Genomic DNA, 17,124 nt, shown 5'->3' with positions numbered 1-17,124 from the left:
TACCCCATACTGGTGGTGGCATATTGTGTGGTTGTGGAGGTCAGATCATATGATACAACACTCATAACTCTGCTTCATGGCAAAATACCAATTAGATAACCTGGAGCTGACCTATTGAAAAACAATAGGGTCCAGGTGTGTGAAAACGATGAGATGGCATGGCTGTGTTGTGTTGAACTCTGAATAAAACAACCAACGTACCTGCATAGTTTTGACATCTTTAGATGGTTGAAAACCCTTAAATGAGAGCATGTGTCTAAAATTCCACCTGCTACTGCAGATCTATTAAGCACAGTGGAGGTTTAAAAGAACAAATAATAGGAAGCAACAGTAACCCTGCAGCAGTATGAGCCATGCTGTTTTTGCATGTGATGTTTAAAAGATGACAAGCATACCCCGCGAAACAAGACCGTGTGAGAACAAGCAGTACCAGAAACAACCTGCAGATCACCTCCACTGCAGGTTAACAAGTTCAGCAGTCCTGTGTGGGGACAAAGTAAACAGCCTCATTGAAACGAAAGCCTTCCAAATTCAGGTTAATGAAATGAGTTGTGTGGTGGATGAGGTGGGAAATAAAAAATAAAAGTATCCGTGATTGATTCTTTTCACTTTATTTCAGTACGTTATTCATACAAAATAATCTGTACAAAGGCTAAAATAGGTCATAATTTTTTTTTTGCATTGAAGGAACAGTGATGGAAAAACAAAAAGCCCGGGTGGAATGGCACAATAAACTCCACTCACTATCGCACACAGGCCCGATAACAATTAGGTTAAAAGGAGGGGATCAAGCTGCACACAAAAATACTGAGCTTTTCACTCCGCGCTGTTGAAGCGTGAGACAAATTGGCAATGGTTCCCACTTTCATCATCTTCACTTTGTTCTTTAGAAAAAGAACCTCTTCTTGACTGGCTCACCACCATTAGCTCATCTCAGCATCTTTAGGACAACAGTCCCTCAGGTTTTGTTATGCTTTTTTTTTTTTTTTAAAAGAGCCCATTTTCAGACAGGGATTGTATACACAGAACACTTCATGTATCATGGGATCTGCTGACGCCACTTTGCTCTTCATGCCGAGTCTTCCACTCCACCCCCCAAACCCCACAAACAAATTCTGAATCAAATCTAATTGACGGCAACATAAAAAGGGAATCCGAAGCATCAAGTCATTAGACAAGAAAGGCAATAAGCGTACTGTACCGAGAGATTTTTTCTGACACTCTTTCCTTTATTTAAAAAATAGTTGATTTAGCGAGTAAAGAGAAAGTAGTGCACCAGCTAGTATAGATATTCAGAGTGCTTTCACGTGTAGCAGAAAACTCCACAGGACAAGGCTGGCAGGTATCAGATAGTGCCACCCAGCAGAACACAACATCAAACACACCATTTCTAGAGCATACATTTCCACTGCTCACATATTCAGCTTCAGCACAGGGGAAGGATTAGGAGCAGATTACAGAAATAATATGTCGAAGGTGGCAAAAAATGATTCTGACACACACACAAAACGAAAGGAAACAACAACAAAAAACAGTTTTTATGTTCAGAATTTTTCACAGCAGACGAAACCCAATTACTGCATGTGCATCCTTCCTTCACCATTTCCGTGGCTTACTGGGAGTGCTTCCTTGGATGAGACGGAATATTTTATACTCCTTCAAAAAAATCAATTAAAAAAAAAAAGAAATCATGTTTTACTAAAAGATGAAAATGCAGTCAAAAATATATGAGGACTGTACTGACGCAAACACAAATTTACTGAACATTTACACCGCTCTCGTGCTTGAAGCGAAAACAGAGGCAGGAAATCTGGCAGACATAAAAAGTGGATAACATACAGTACAAGTGTCTGTAAGTGAGCATAAAAAGGGCACGGGCTGTCAGAAAACCAGCCTGTTGATGTGAATGTTAGGCGAAGTGGCAGAGGTATAACAGTAAGTTACATCACTTGTAAAATGGGCATATTTACAGTGAGCTGATACACTGGAGCGAGATGAACTCTGTTGTACAGTCGTCTAACAGTTCATGCTCTAAGAGTACAGAATGGGTCCTGCACTGGCAGTTTGAAGAGATACTGCAGATTATAGCTGCGCGTCCTAATTCAATTTAATTTGATCCTAATACAAAGAAGCACAACGACAAAAGCGCAGTATGTCTTTTGTGGACTTTGCCTGATACTATATGCCAGATTTTCCTTCTATTTGTTCTACGTTAATTGCTTTAACCGCCTGCATCGCTGAAACACAGAAAAGGCATTTTTGCATGTTGTAGAGGAACACTGCAAAGACTAATCCTCTAGGAAAAAATGCTTAATGATGTCATGTACTCAAAGTGAACTACAAATGGGGGGAAAGCCAATAAAAACAGAACCTACAACAAGAAAATCAACAGCATATTGTATAAAAACAAACATTTAAACAGCAGAAAAGTGTACAAAACGAACATAATTAAACAGCCGCCCCCCTTGTTAAAATGGCATTCATCCCCGCATATTACAAACACAATGTAACATTGACATAATCATGGAAAATGGGGTAAGGATTTTACACAGAGAAGAAAATGTCGCCCCAGTCAGATCAGCCGAGAGCAAACAGCGTCCGCAGGCTGAGGCTCTGACCTCCCAATGGATTTGCTTTATTCCCACTATTCTGCATTCTTGTATTTCTGTTACATGTGCGGCTATCTCGGGTTTCCTTTGAACCTTTTTTTTTTGCAGTAAGGATACAGCACAGCCTCATTTGCCAAACTGTTTTGAGCTATTCCTCCGCTAACCCGTCTCAGGTACCTTACGAGTGCTTTAAGGGGTCCAAACCACATTGCCAGTTACTGAATAGCGCCAGGTGTCTGCAGAGTGAGGCAGTAAGTAAGGGATGTGTTGAGTTTGTGGAGGCAGCCGAGCAGAGGAAACGCGATCGCTCGTGCCTGCACTGTACATCAGCAGCTGTCATGTTTCCCCCATGGACACAACAGGAAGAGTTGGAGCATATGGGGGCAGACAGTGTATCACAGCCAGCAGGGTCACTGCACAAAACAGCACAAATTTGTTGCTTCCTGTTGCAAGAATTCCCCTTTCTCTTCCTAAAACTCTCCCTTAAATGAAGAAATCATCAGACTAATTTTTCCTAAAATGCCAACAATGACTTCAGGAGATACTCTGAAGCATCTCACATCAAGGGGGCACGTGAGTAAATGAGTGGCTTATTTTCTTTGTTAGTTCAGGTAGCAGGAATAGACAGTACTTCATTGATGCGTCATTCAAAGCAATAAATTTAATTGCAGCTATAATGTAGGAAACAATTTAGAACGCAACCACTTGTAAAAGTTTAATTGGCAGCTTCCCTGGTAGCCAAGCTCAGCTCTACTGGTTACACATGAGCAGGCGATATAGGCTATAAATGGGAGACTTGACTTAACTACGTGGTAAAACACAATCCTAAATTCCTCTCGTGCAAGTACAGTACTCTGCATCATAAAGATTCCACAATTCCAAGGTTATATGAGCTTTTACTGTGTTCTGAAAGAGTTGCTACTGAATTGAAGTCCAACCAACTTGCAGGAATCTACAAACTGAATCGGCTTGAATGGATGAGATGAAGAGAAACAGGGCATAGTGGCAAACATGACAATACAGGTCAACGGTTCAGTAACAGAAATTCAAAATAAAGATGGTAAAGACGCAACTGTGGTAAAATATCAGCTTAAATAGACAATTTCTTTAAAATCTTCCCTCTGTAGTAAAAACCTTTGTGCAAAACAATCTGCTAACATTCTGTTACAAATGTTTTATAATTATTGGCCGGCTTATTTACTGCTATTTTTTGTTCTTGATTAAAATATAGCAATCTTCCCACATCTCTAATTGCACTTGCTTTGGAAAGCACTATGTCACAACTGAATACAACCTTATGATTCCAAAAGCTACAGTGATCCTTTGACAGTAAGCGAGGTCTTTATTCCACTGTTTCTTTGGAGATTTTGAAGCCTAGAGCAGACACACCGGAGGGCATTTTTTGAAGTCGCCACAGCAGATGGAATATTTTCAGTCTCCAGGAGGAAGGCTGGCACTCTGGCCCCCTGCAGTGAATGTAGATGTAAACAGACATAAACTGATGTGTCCTACAGGGCATGTTGCCATACATATCAGTCTGAGCTTTGATCTGGCAACACTCTCACACTCCCATCTCGCCCCACCTCTGGTTGCTGCGAGAAAATGAAGCCTACGTAAAATTGAAGGGGGTTGCAAACCGGAGGTGTAAACATATGATGAGCAGGAATGTCAGCAGAAGCACTGGATGGAGCATGAAACTCATTGCTGCCTGACACGGAGAAAGAAAATTAGAGTGAAAAAGAAAAGATAGAGGCAGGGTTGAGTTGCAAGCCGCCGAGAGAAAGCACGAGGAGTGCGGTGTGAATGGATGAGATCTTCAGTACAGAAAGGCTAGAGCCACCTCTGTTAACGCTATTGATAGCCGAAACGAGACAGCGTGTCTGCTCGGTTTTTGCTCCATCCTGCCCTTGATTCTAAGTGTTTCTCAGTGGGTTTTTTCTCCTCTGCAGCTTGAACTGTGTGATAAAATGCATGCGCGTACACAACCCAGTCTGCTTTCTCAAAGGGGGGACTTTATCACCTAGATCTCTACAGCTGACAGTGCTGCTGGAGCCCTAATAAACAGCCATTTTACATCATTTATATTGTCTAACAGGGAACGGGTACGCTGCTGCGTGGCAGCACAAAATGCATGTGTGCGAGTTTGTTCGCAGACAAATGTTTGGTGTAAAATGAATCCACCGATGACTCCTCGTGCTTACGCGATGCTCCTCCATGAAGCTCATTTCACCTAAACCTCTGCATCCTTACGTGCCTTTGCCCGTCTGCAGCAATGTTACCTCAAAACCAATCCCACACACATACCCACACACACATTGCACCGATCTGTTCGACACTTACATTCCACAGGATGATATACTTACAAAAGCAAATCCAACAAGAAAACAATACGTTTAAAATAAAAATAATAACAACGGTCATTTCATTGATAAATCAGTGAAGTAGAAAACTAGCATGCCATGTTGGATCTTTTTCATTTACAAGGGGAAAAAAACAGGGCTAGAATTTAATAAGCATGAAGAAAAAAAACTCCACATGAGGTGGAGGGTTTTGTCACTTTCGTGGGTTTTTTCGCCCTGTGGGGCTGTTTGGGCATTTGTAAAGTCTTCATTGTCTCAAAGTCTGTCTTTCCCTCCAGCAATTGGTTAGTTCAAGCCAAAGAAGAACAGAAAAAGCCAAAAAACAAGTGTACTCAAGAGAAGGGACAACATATGGGATTCTCTTCCTTGCCAAAAGTAGGTGCCTCTTCTCTTCCAGTTGTGTTACTCTTTGGCAAAATGAATGGTGAGAGGAGACAGCAGGACAGAGCAGCTGGAATCTGTACAGACGATCTGAGAAGGGGGAAAAGGATGCTCTAAAGAGGGAAAGCATGGATGTATGTTTGAATCAGAGTCTTTATCCCATCAAGCACTGGGGCTCCTCTCCATTTGGTGCTTGTCCCAAGGCTAAGCGTCATACTTCTTTCCCGTTCTGTGAATGTGGTGGAACAATGTCATGGAGAATGCCATGCCCAGGAGCTGTGGAGGAAAACAAGGAGATCGTGAACACATGCTCGTGTCTGTCTATAGTATCTATTTATGTGTAATATATGTGCAGGTGTGTCCGTGTGGTCTATTTATGTTGATGCCTTGGGCTGCGTTTCTGATGCACAATGAATCGTGTGCTGAATCATGAACACATTTTAGTTCAGTTTCTTTTTCTCAGATGGCCTTCAAATGGAAGCTCTGGAATCTTTGTGATGGCAAAATGTACAGTGTGTGCAAGCATTAAGCCAGTGAAGTAAATTGAGATGCCATTGAATCAAAGTAGCCAGCTATGTCTTTGAAGTTTCCATTACCGCTGATACTTCCACATCAAACACAGTCGCAAGGCTGATCCTAAAACCATTATCTGGCAAAGTTGTGATGACAGGGAAACTGAAAAATACTGAATGCTGCATAGTTTTTAATAAAAAAGGAAATGTGGACTCCACTGGGGATCCCTATGGTCTGTGATTAGCTGGGGAAAGCTGCTGATTCGCTTTTGGTTTCACTCAAAACCTAATTCGCAGAGCGGCTTCAGAGAAAATGCCACCTTAAACTGGCGTCAATCCAAAAAAAAGTGCCATTTTAGGTAAACATCCAGCTGAGACGGAGTTAGGACAGATGAAAAAGTGCTTCAGAGCCAACCCAATTATTTACATCTGAGCTCATCTGTCTCTGACAGAAAGTTTCTGCTGTCTGCTTCATTCAGTCTGAGAGACAGGATGACAGTTGCTCCTGAAGGATGCTTTAAAGCTCAATCACAGATTCCTGCTTAAAATGTGGAAATATTTCTGGGATTTCTGAAGCATTGTGGATAAACACACACCGTACATACCATATTTTCCGCACTATAAGGAGCACTTAAAATCCTTTAATTTTATCAAAAATCAACAGTGTGCTTTATAATCCGGTGTGCCTTATGTATCAGAATCAGAATCAGAATACTTTATTGATCCCTAGGGGAAATTATAAAATTCTGGTTGTGCTTACTGATCTCGAACCAATTTTATGCGGTACACGGTGCTCAAAAATCTGTCAAAAATGTTTCAGTACGACTTTGGTAAGCTATGAAGCCGCGCAGCTTGATGGATTGTTGGAGCATTATGGCTGCTGTAGTCAGGAGCCTCGCGGACTCTGTGTAATCTGGGTCCAAAAATCTGTCAACTTCAGGTCCCAAAGTCAAACGAGCACTGCGGCATCACTGAGAGTTAAAAACTGTCTAAATTCTTTCATCTTTAATAAAATGATCAGTGTTGTTGCTTTACCAGGTGTAACAATTACGTTTAACATCCAGGCATCCATGAAAACAGAATTAGTTACATTTAACAGAGTTAGAAGTTAGCAGGAAGTTAGCTCGCTAGCTTCCACCTAAACCTGATATTGCATGTTCTGAATAAGAGATTTCTGAAACAAAATCAAACGTACAGCTCTGCTATCACTTCCAACATAAATGAAGACAGAAAACTAAACAGCAGTGACGTTTGTAGGGTTACTGAAGTTGGGCTAGCTGGTATATAATGATGCGCTACGTGATCGCTAGTGACACAGCTATGTTAGCATAACATAAACACAGTGAAGCTAACTTTTTTTACACTCGATAAAAGTTAACATGAGAGTTCCCGATGGTTAGGGACAAATGCAATCACATGGCAGGATGCTGTAAACAGACCAAACTTCAGTCAGGAGAACAACTGAGATAATCCATCCACAATATTAGGTTAGTCATTAATATACCGCAACAACATGGGAATAGAGCAGCTGCCAGAGAATTCAACAATTGTACGGAAGTGGAGGAAGCAAGAAGAATGAGCTGAGTAAAGTTTGACTTATCTGACTGTTTTGTTTCGCTTAATGTGCCTTATGGTCCGAAAAATACGGTACTAGCTTTTGACAAAGTTTGTTATTTACAGCATGTTTCTGGTCCCAAATCATTAAAAAACAAAAACAAAATAACATTATGGGACATTAGCTTTATTTATGATGCTCTTCATTGTCACGTCTGCAAATATTTCCCAACTTTACCTCTGGTTTGGCCTGAATCAGAGGAGGATGTGTGTGCGCCCAGAAGTCTCAGTGTTCTGCACATGCCTGATGTGCGTTTGGAGGAGAATGTGAAATTTAACAAATTCTTCAGAGCATAGTGTGGTCATATATAATGCACACATTTCTCTGATGTGACTGTGCAAGAGCTACCCCTCCCTGAGGACATTATTACGTGCAGAATCATACAAAACTCAACAGGGAGATTTGCCTTCCTTGGTGAGGACACCTTGCTCTGAATGAACCATGAATTCATGCATTAGCAAAGTGAAGCCTTGTCCTGCGTGCACGCAGTCACAGACATATCAGGCTAGGCAGAAAGAAAATATTGAAAAACAAGTCTTCACAGCATCAAAAATAAAATCAAGGGCACGGACATACAAAATGAACTGTACATCTGAGAAATCTGTGTCAAATATCATCATCTATGTGAAATGTAAATATTGTACCGAAAGGTTTCATGGGCCGAGATATTAAAATATTCTGCACTTGTCATGCACCTTGGCAGCAGAAGAAGTGAAAAGGATTGGAGGGTAAGGTGCAGTCAGAGATGTCGGGTGTTGTAGATTAAACGGACTTAGGAAAAAAGGTGCACCAGACAGCTATTGCCACAGAGGATGATTCAGGAAAAAGACCAGATCTCTGCTGGATCTTATAGTGAATTTACAAAGTCAAGGGAGTGTGAAAACATTATCTCAAGAAGGTGCAAATTGAAGCAAGGACCCCTGACAGTAGGGCTGTGCGATATGACCAAAATCTCATATCCCGATATAAGAATTCTATCATCCGATAACGATATAAATCACAAAAATGTAACATTTTCTGTAAATTCTGTGAATCTCGGGCAGCTCGACTTGCGGGAAGGGTTTCCAGCTGCGCGTCATGTAGCTGGAGTCGAGTGTTTTAACCGATGCATGAAACTATTTTTAGACATAAGTTGTAAAGGCCGCCGTTTTCTTTGTGAGTATTTGTTACACGGCGTGCTGCGGGGAAAAGCCTGTTCTAACGTTTGAGTCTGAGGTTTATTTTTTTAGCACCTGGCGGCTCTTTTATACTTCTCATCCGTAAATAATCTGCTCTTTCACGTGATTCAGTTAATTTTGAAAAGTCTCAACAGGATCTTGAGCTTTATTGTGAAAGGTTTATGTGGAACATAAACAAGCAGACACGCGATGCTGTTACCGTCGCTGTTGCTAACGACAACGCATAAAAACAGGCGCTTGTCCGTCAGTAGTGTGGTTATATTAAATATAAGAGAAAGAGAAAACTTTAAGAAATTAATATAGCCACTACAGTGACCATCAAAACCATGAAAAAATATTGCCATAAACAGTTTATTTTGTGACACCATGAAACAAACGATAGCGTCAAATGAAACGATAGACGTTTTTATATCGCCGTCCGATATATATCGTTATATCGAACAGCCCTACCTGACAGGTTGCCGGTAGTGGCATATACAGACAGTCTAGCATTCACACTAACTTTCAGTTGTTACATGCGTGCATGAACTCATATTGTTGTCCACCATGCTCACACAGGTTTCTGTGCAGTTAGCTGTGCTGGCTACCTAGCGCTATCACCGCTTCTGTTGAAACACTGGCTAACCGGAGTGAAAAAAACAAAACAAAAGACGTAATACAAAAAAGTCTTGCAGTCAAAATTTGCACAAATATGGTTAAAAAAAAAAAAAAGGTTCCCCGTTGTTCTGTGAGTAGACACTTTTAGAGTGCAATCTCAAAGTAAGTGGAAATACTACATCCTGAAGAGACACTGAGATAAAGAGGGATACATCTGAAGCAAAGTTTAGTAGCAAAAGACAAACAGAAGCGCCAGTGGAATTTCTACCACCACTTGCTACAGAGCCTTTAATCTGCGACTCTATATTCAGCATCTCTGCTCTCCTGTCGTCTCATAGCTCCTTATATCATTCTTGGCACAAAGCCACTTCACACATGATCAGGGTGCACAAGACAGGAGCTTCAATATTTCAGGATGTGCTGGAGCCCAGAATGCCCACTGAGCATTAACCTTTTAATTGTTTTCAATGTTGGCAAAAGACACAAAGCAGGACAAACAGGAAAGAGTTGTTTCTCACAAATCCTCCTACCTCCACTACCAAGATGACCATGCCTATGGTTCCCAGCAGATACTTATTGTCATCCAGCCATTCCTCCACTTTCTCAAAGCAGCCCTGAAAAAAGGAACAAAACCATGTTAAAATACCATTAAAATATACATTTTCAGTTTATGACACTGTAGTTGGAGCGATGGCTGCCCCCTGTTCAGTTACCCTGGAGAAAGCTCAATCATCTGGTTTGCAGTTTTCCCGCAAGAAAGCATTTCTTTAATGTGAGCTATACCGTAGGATGGATAACTAGCAGGTGAGTTATTAAACACAGCTGAGTTATTGTGAGCGATGACATTTATATGCAGACGTATGGGACACATAAGCCGACGTGCGCACTAATCGTATGCTTAAATACATTCCCACCTGGGTTCATTCAAAGGCTACTCATTGGCAGGGATATAACGCGACACACTTAAGGGCGGTTTCAGCAGCAAAGCTGTGCCCCTGCTGGTCTGTGGTTGCTGAGGCAGCATGTAAAGTTAACTACAAAGCGTGTGGCCATCTCCTCTGGGCAAGATTACACACAAGCTTTTAATGATGAGCTTTCCCAATGGGCCAGCTCAATGTCTGTCTTTTCTCATTTTGGCAATTATATTACAGCTTTTAATCCTCTACTTTGGACACGCTAACGAACCACATGCCAGACCAATAGCAGATTAGAGTAGCAATACGAGGGAAAACTGGTGAGCATTGTGCTACACGGTTTTGTGAGAAAAGAAGAGCTGTTGTCTCGAGAACAATAGAAAAATCCATTGGATTTAGGCAATAAGAGGAAAACTTTAAAGCGACTTTAAGTACCCACAAAGTGTTGGAAAAAACAACAGTGGATTAAAGCTTACAGATGCATGCCTCTTTTGAATTCGGGGAGCAGAAATTGGCAAGTATTGTATTTTAGAGCAACAAAAGTGTAATTTAAAGGCAATATGTTAGAGCACTTCAAATGTGGTGTTAAAAAGTAGGACGCTGTGGATCTAACTTCCCAATGCATCACGAGTTAATGGGAAGAAAAGTATCAACAACCCCCAACACGGAGCAATTGTTCACTCTGTAGTCACTTTGTGTTTTTGTTTTGCAGTCCCTTTCTTTCACTTTTCAGTATTTTCCTTGTTCCTCTTAATTTGTCTCTTCGCAGCTGTTCATCGGTATGCTTGTCCGCACCTCTCTGTAGTAGTTTTCCGCCTCGACTTGTTTCTTGTTGTTTTCCTGTTATGGACATTTTGCATTTTGAGTCTGTTGAAGTTTCTATGGTGGTTTTGTCTTTGTGGTTCTTTCACAGCTCTGCAGCTCTTTTGTTAATTTAAGCCAAAACCAAAAATGCACGAACAAAATCATTTCAAACCAAAACTTCTCGTACGCAAATCCTCGGTGAAGCACAACTGAACACTGCAACAACAGTGAGAAAACCTGTGATCACTAAGACGATGTAAGTATGCTGATTATTTTAAATTAGCCTAACTGTATGAGCATAGTCATAACATGACCTGTTAACAGTGCAACTTAATTTGTTAATGAGTTGGGAGTTAAGTGAGTTTGGGACCCATATGGAGAAGAATTGTCTAAAGCAGGGGTCTCAAACTCAAATGAGCCGCGGGCCACTTCTGGCACCGTCACCTCATTGGAGGCCACTTCAGTGTCCAAGTAGTACAAAAAAACAAACACGAAACTTTGCTAGCGAGAGACAGAGAGAGGCGTTGAAAGGCTGCTCCAGCAGAACTTTATTGTTTCGGAGGAAAACACGAACACGGTGTACAGTCGAGTCTTAATAGCTTACTGGGCTCGTCAGGCACTCTTTTAGGCTGCAGTGGTTATTTTTTATATTTACATGCTTCCATCTCCCGTTTCTGCTCGGTAGCGCCTCGTACTTTTTGACTTTCCTTTTTCCTCCCTCCCTCACGCTCACACACAGCGGGAGGGGCGGTCCCACACGCTCTCCCTGCAGCAAGGACTACACCGCACATGAGGCTACAGTCTTAAAGGGCCATGCCTGTAACACTCTGTCATGTATTAAATCATTTTTTGTATAATAATTAAAAAAAATTTTTCTTCACATCAGTATGCGGGCCACAAGTAGAGGTGACGTGGGCCGCAAATGGCCCGCGGGCCGCGAGTTTTGGACCCCTGGTCTAAAGAATCGAAAAATACACTTTTTGAAAGCCCAGAGCACAGCTGCAGCAGTAATCAGGATGTACAAAAGAGCCATAGTAACACTAATCAGAGCCACAGTGGCCCTCCACCTGAAACGCCACAGACAGCGCACTTCTTCCAAAGTACAGCTCTCAAAATCGGAAGAATAAGTGGTTCAATCTCACAAATGGAAATTTGAATTTTAGCTTAGAACATTGCTTAATGTCAGGCTCTATATACGTCATAAAAACCCCTCCTCACTCTTCTTCTTTGGCCTAAAACTGAAAGATTGAATGTTGCTAAAGAGCTGAAAAACAGCCTGATGAAGATTAGGATCACAAGATAAATTGGTTTGGCTGAGATGGGGATGATACACAGCGTGACGCTCGACTGATTGTAAATATGGTATCTAAAAGTTTCAAGGACACCGGATGGATGTTAGACAATGTCAGACAGGTATCTTAATTGTGTACTTGAGCACTGAGGAGTAAAAACACATTGAGAAGTGAAAAATATCAGGTGCTGGAGATGTTGGAGATTAAATGGACTTAGGAAAAAGGTGCACCGCAGACAGCTATTTTTATACAGCATGACTCAGGAACAGAGCAGAACTCTGTTTGGATCTTGTACTGAATTTACAAAACCAAGGGAGCAGAGAAGGACAGGGAAACATTTTCTCAGGAAAGGGCAAATTGAAATAAAGACTCCTAATACTGAGCCACCCCATCACAGGGGGAGCATTTATGAAAAGACAGACAACTGTTTTACAATGACATATTCATACCGCGGGGACGCTAAAACGATTTTGTTATGTAGATGCACCAGTCGAGACCTTTTTGCTATTCTGGTTGTCCACTGTGCTTACGTCCCTCCATAAAAGAAACAGGCCTGTGCAGCCTAAAAAGGCTTCAGTGTCAGTAAAAACTTCACATGTATATATTTTGTAGGCGCACTGAGACTGCAAGGCAAAACAAGATAAAAAGAAAGAGTCTGGCGGTAAAGTGAAAAAAGCAACCGGGGTTCCTGGTGAGAGCTGAGAGCACTCTGAGTTGTTGCAAAAACGCAGCATAAACAGTCTGCGCGCACACACACACACACACACACACACACGAACACACACAGCCAGCCAGTTAATTGCTGGCTACCTCAAGTTAACGTCTGTTTCCGTTGGTACATTGGCTGACTCAAGCAAACGAACAGATTACACTTCAGCACTCAAAACTGCACAAACGTGGCAAAACAAGTTTGGCTTCGTTAAAGCAGTTTTAGAGCACATGTTCTAAGTAAATGGAAAACCTACTATGAGGAGAGACAGTAACAATACAAAGAGGGATAAATGGTACCAAAAAAGCACCACAGAACGACACAGGAAATCCTTCCTGCCCGTGACCGTCTCCCTGTGCAACTCCTCCATCTAACACACTGTAAACACTGCCCTGTTTGCACACGCTCTGCAGCTAAATACCAAATGACAAAGTTCAGTCAGAGTCAAATGTCAATCATATATATTCCACCTCTGTAATATCCTTTGTCAATATTCTTGATATTTATAACTGAGTGACTTGTATATATTAGTGCTCTTTCTTAAATGTGTAAACTCTGTAACATATTCAAATAGTTTAGTCTGTAATTGTTAAAGTCTTGGAGTAACCACATCATTTCCTTAAGGATTAATAAAGTATTCTGATTCAGCAGTTTTGGGCCCAGCATGTTTCCTATAATCTGGACAAGAATATTACGTGAATCATACAGAATACTTTCAGACTATCAGTTTTAAAAAGAGAAAAGTCAAGGCAAACTATACAGCCGAGATTAGGTAGAAAATGACTCTGTGTATCATTCATATCCTCCAAAACAAAAACTTAAATACAGTAAGTATATTCTGTGGAGTCTGTCATTTTAATACAGTAAATCTGTTAGTTTTGAATATTTTATAAAGAGCAGACACGTGACTCTTATACTTAAAAGCAAAAGCAAAAGACTGAGAAGCAAAACTCAACTCATCGGAGTCCAGGTCAACTCACCCTGTTCCAGAACATGTTGGTGGAGTTCCGCCCACAGTTCTGGTAATGCTCCTGGCAGCAGCGATCAGGAACTACTTTGTCCTTCAGGGCCTCGTGCCAGTCGGTGTATCCTATCACTCCACAGCATTTCCACTGTTAATGCCATACAAATGTCAGGTGGAAGATGAGTTAATGCTCTGTGTCCTCAGTGGCCCCAAAAAGCTCAAACAAACTTTAATTAAAAAATGTAATTGGTCACTTTCCTTTAAAGGACAGCAAAAAAGGACTGAAGTGTACTTGGACAGCCAGTTTGGGCTTTTAAGTTCACTCTAACGCCACAGCTACAAGCCAGGACATACATTAGCTGGAATATCTGAATAGATTTTAGTCATTTGTGCTTAAACATTCACACTAACGTTTCTCATATTGTAAATGCATGGCGTTACTTACCTCTGCCTGGATGATGTTCCAGGCATTTCGCAGGCCTATGTTGTTTTCTGAGTTGTACAGAGCCAGCCCATCCTTGAGATCCTGTTTGGCATTCTCACGCACCTGGAGAGGATAAAAGAAAACATTAGCCTTAGTTAGAGATCTTAGTTTGGAGGGGTTGTCTTTGCAAGAACAGTCCGGTGAGTTGCACCATTCAATACCTCTTTATGTTGTCTTTGTATTGGAGCAGGCAGTTGAAGCTTGGGTGTTTGTAGAGGTGCACTCGGATTATTCTACCCTTTTCAAACTGTCAGCATCCTTTTCACACAGATGCAAACAGTAGTGGCAGGTGTGCAGTTAAGTGCTTTTAGTGGACTGTGTATGACCGACGAATCATTAACGCAAAGCAATCCGACACTACAATATAAAGACATAAAATGCCAGCGCCTTCACAGTTATGGGTAACCTCTTGTCTTGTCAAATAAAAATAACTCTGCAACAGTAACGCGGACCGCTGTGTGATGTCTGAACGTCTGACACGTCATGTGTCGCTCACACGCTCGGCTTCAACATGCCCTTCAGCAGTGCTAGCAAATCATTTTCCTCTTGAGTGAACACCAACAATTTGCTCAGGGTTGTGCCATGTCTGAGGGAGATTAATATCTCATTCGCTGTGTTAATGAGATACAAAATCAGAGCTTTAGCTCTCCTGCAGTTTCATATGCCTGTGGGGATTTGCTAACTGCCAGGACAGATTGAGAGGCGCTTTAGATACGGGGTAATTATGACTAGAAAAATGACATGGACTGCCAGAATCACGCTGTACATCTTCACGGGCAATAAAAGTAATATCACAACAATAGGAATGCACTTAATACTTAAAGCTTGGAGTTAAAGAGTGTGATCAGGAAATCTGCACAGGACAAGAGAAGCTGCATTAGCACGGTCACGTCCAGAAACAACAAGGTGATTTTAGGTGTCAGTAAATCCTTTAGTGAAAGAATAAGGACGAAAGTAACAATAAGCAGCCAGAAGCCTGGCTTCTCTAAAATAATAACACATTTAATATCACTTGACTTTCTGTCTTACACATTAGAAATAGTACAAACCCAACTTTCCTTTGACTGTACAGAAACGACATTAAGCTTTAAAGTCATTCACTGGTTCAGTACCCTTGTTATTCAGCTGCAAGGCTTTTGAAATCTATTTGCTGAATTAGACATTCAAACTGAATTTTTACTGATTAATTAAAATTTCTCGGGCAATAAAATGCTTTAGTAATCATTAAAAATGCAAACCCCATTTAAAACATCCTCTAAAAGCTTTGAAATAAGACGAGAATTATTTCAAATCCCATTCTTGCTCCTCGGCCTGCAAGTTTGCTGATGCAGATCTTGGTCCTCGTGCAGGAAAATGAAATGAAGAACAGCAGCACCATCAATCTCTGCCTTATGCTTTGTTTCTATCTGCTATCTTGTCTTCTCCATCAACAGTAGGCTGTATGTGATGTTGCTGGCTCATTACAGACTCCTCACACAGCCGCTGGAGAGCAGGGTCCCTCTTATTGCAATAAAAGTCTTCTTCCGAGTCTCCGATAAGTCACTGCACATAATTTTTTTGTGTCTTAGTTACAGTGTGAAATGAAAGTTAATGATCCAGATTTACCTCTAACGAGAGGCAGACAAATGAATACAGAACAAACAGGGAGTTGGAGGATCGTGCGGCACGCCGACCCTTTTCCTCCTCGCCACAGAAGCAGACAAAAACACGAGGCGATTTCTCGACTAATGCTTACACTGCCGGTCCTCGAAAATGTTGACAAATAACAGGCCTGCACCGTGCTGTGGCAACATCCGACTTCTGGGAAGTTTTGCCTGGATGTTGCCACGCAATATTTCACGTGTGGCATGTAGACAAAGCCCTGAGACAGAGCTCATATGTCTCATTGCATAGATAAGCTTGTAGTTTCCTCTGTGATGACCAAGTCCGCACACAGCAATATACGACTGCACATTCATCACAGAAATCTAAAGGGTTCAGCTTGGCCGGCTGAGAAAACACTCATAATTCACAGAAAAGACAAAAAAACAAAAAACAAAGAAAGACAAGAAGATATGCATGTGAGGGCGGTGGAAGGAGAAGCCTTTCTGTCCAAACTGTTCACGTTCCCCGTCAATGATCACAAAAATAGAGCAGAGAGCGGGTGGTAGATTGTTGGAGAAACACCTGTCCCAGATCTGGTGACATGGTAACACCCAGGGGAGCAGGTACACTGAGACCTGTGAGGTTACACTGAATGCTCATTACCAGAGTGTGTGCCACGACAGAACTGACTGCTCCAATTTCCAAAGACGTGAAAGAACTGATCAATTCAGAGAAGGATACAGCCACCACAGAGGTGGGGGAACATCTGGCTAACGACTGGTGTCTCAGCAGGCTGTTTTGAAAATGCTGTGGAACATTTAGAGTTCCTCACGCAACACGGGAGAGCATTACATATTTACATGAGATTCTGTGAAAACAGAAGTGTCAAGAGATTTATTCTAAAGACACTTCTTCAGCTGAGAGTCAGAGAGTGGAGACACACACGCTGCAGTTTTTACTTGCAAGGGCGGTCACAGAGCGCTGACATCAGAGTGGGGGCCCTGTGAAGTGCGCTCTGTTACCGCTCTGGTCTTTATTTATATACAAAAGTAGGCGCATTCGTTTATTACATTGGAATGTGGATGTGTATATTAGGGGTGCAACGATACTCATATCGATAT

The 17,124-nt window shown here is 41.6% G+C and overlaps 1 protein-coding gene across 3 annotated transcripts in view; it reads right to left on the bottom strand.

Annotated features, from left to right (window-relative positions):
- Positions 1–1,208: 1,208 nt before the first annotated feature.
- tspan9a (tetraspanin 9a) overlaps positions 1,209–17,124 on the bottom strand; it is a 184,458-nt gene continuing 168,542 nt past the window's right edge. For all 3 annotated transcript variants that reach the window (XM_086298013.1, XM_086298012.1, XM_086298011.1), the window contains 4 exons: positions 14,381–14,482; positions 13,952–14,083; positions 9,783–9,866; positions 1,209–5,626 (listed from right to left, as the gene is read on the bottom strand). In XM_086298013.1, the coding sequence (XP_086154139.1) occupies positions 5,555–5,626; positions 9,783–9,866; positions 13,952–14,083; positions 14,381–14,482 (390 nt within the window). In that variant the 3' untranslated portion in view covers positions 1,209–5,554. The remainder of the gene's footprint in view (positions 5,627–9,782; positions 9,867–13,951; positions 14,084–14,380; positions 14,483–17,124) is intronic.

Source organism: Aulonocara sp. 'chitande type north' Nkhata Bay, linkage group LG7 (assembly GCF_057382095.1).
Source record: "Aulonocara sp. 'chitande type north' Nkhata Bay isolate Kocher_YH1m ecotype deep benthic linkage group LG7, A_spYH_male_GT1.1, whole genome shotgun sequence".
Taxonomy (NCBI): domain Eukaryota; kingdom Metazoa; phylum Chordata; class Actinopteri; order Cichliformes; family Cichlidae; genus Aulonocara; species Aulonocara sp. 'chitande type north' Nkhata Bay.
Note: the sequence above shows the minus strand (reverse complement) of the source record. Positions and strands in the feature narration are given on the sequence as shown.